The 968-nt window shown below is 39.2% G+C and overlaps 1 protein-coding gene and 1 long non-coding RNA gene across 12 annotated transcripts in view; one reads left to right on the forward strand and one right to left on the reverse strand.

Moving 5' to 3' along the window:
* Nucleotides 1-968, forward strand: part of LOC111647379 (protein NLRC3-like) — a 99,936-nt gene that overhangs the window by 19,004 nt on the left and 79,964 nt on the right. For 7 of the 11 annotated variants that reach the window (XM_087171351.1, XM_087171353.1, XM_087171357.1 and 4 more), the window contains exon 2: nt 306-479. The exons of the other annotated variants lie outside the window; for them this stretch is intronic. In XM_087171351.1, the coding sequence (XP_087027477.1) occupies nt 306-479 (174 nt within the window). The remainder of the gene's footprint in view (nt 1-305; nt 480-968) is intronic. 11 annotated transcript variants of the gene reach the window in all.
* LOC147817213 (uncharacterized) overlaps nt 873-968 on the reverse strand; it is a 64,454-nt gene continuing 64,358 nt past the window's right edge. The window contains exon 2 of the long non-coding RNA XR_015436549.1: nt 873-929. This is a non-coding gene — a long non-coding RNA (uncharacterized LOC147817213). The remainder of the gene's footprint in view (nt 930-968) is intronic.

Raw genomic sequence — 968 nt, forward strand, 5'->3', positions numbered from 1 at the left:
AAAATGTTTTTCTAAACACGATGGCTTCACTCTGACTCTGTGGATCAATCACACTCACACTGTGGACATTATGGAACCTAAATGTAAAACCATTTTCCCGCCTTTCATCTGTAAGATTAAAGTAAAACAAAGACTCACGTTAAACATCTGCAGGTCTGAGAGAGAGAGAGAATTATTGTTTCATGTCAAACACAATAAGATGAAATGAACCACGAATGTGAAGAGCAGATGTTGATCACATGACGACATGTTTTGTACGTTTTGTGTTTTTATTCTAACACATTTTATATTTTCTCTAATCACAGACTTGTTGATTGTGGACTGTCAGAGACTCACTGTGAAGTCGTTGCCTCAGCTCTGAAGTCCAACCCCTCCCACCTGAAACACCTGAACCTGAGTCTTAACAAGTTGCAGGATTCAGGAGTGAAGCTTCTGTCTGCTGGACTGGAGAGTCCAAACTGTAGACTGGAGACTCTGGGGTGAGTTCACTGACTGTTGTAGTTTTGTGAACTCTCAGTTTTTCATTGGTTCATATATTTTCAGGATTTTTCTTTGAGGATTTTAAAGCAACAAGCTGGTGAAGAGAAAAAACTGTGTGTTGTAATGACTCCAGACAGAAGAATGTGAGAGCAGTCATAGTGTTAGTGATTCAGAGCTGTTACTGAGGGTTGTAATAAAGGACTGTATTAATTGGTGGGTTTTGATCCTGATTTCTAGCTTCGCCCCAGGTGTGTCTGTCAAAACACAGATGCTGACAACTCTTCTTTGGTTTGACTGTTTAATAGGCTCAGGCAACAGTACAGAACATGGGCACAGCTTTGTGTGAATGGTTCTGTCCAAAAGAAAGGAAAAAACATATTATCTGGCCCACATTACACACACAAACATATATGACATATGCACCTTTAATATTTGTAACAAACACACACCTTTCTGTATATGTAGTATAACTAGTTAGCATAAACAGC

Source organism: Seriola lalandi, unplaced genomic scaffold (assembly GCF_002814215.2).
Source record: "Seriola lalandi dorsalis isolate HSWRI2012SDOR001 ecotype SW California unplaced genomic scaffold, Sedor1 jcf7180002054987, whole genome shotgun sequence".
Taxonomy (NCBI): domain Eukaryota; kingdom Metazoa; phylum Chordata; class Actinopteri; order Carangiformes; family Carangidae; genus Seriola; species Seriola lalandi.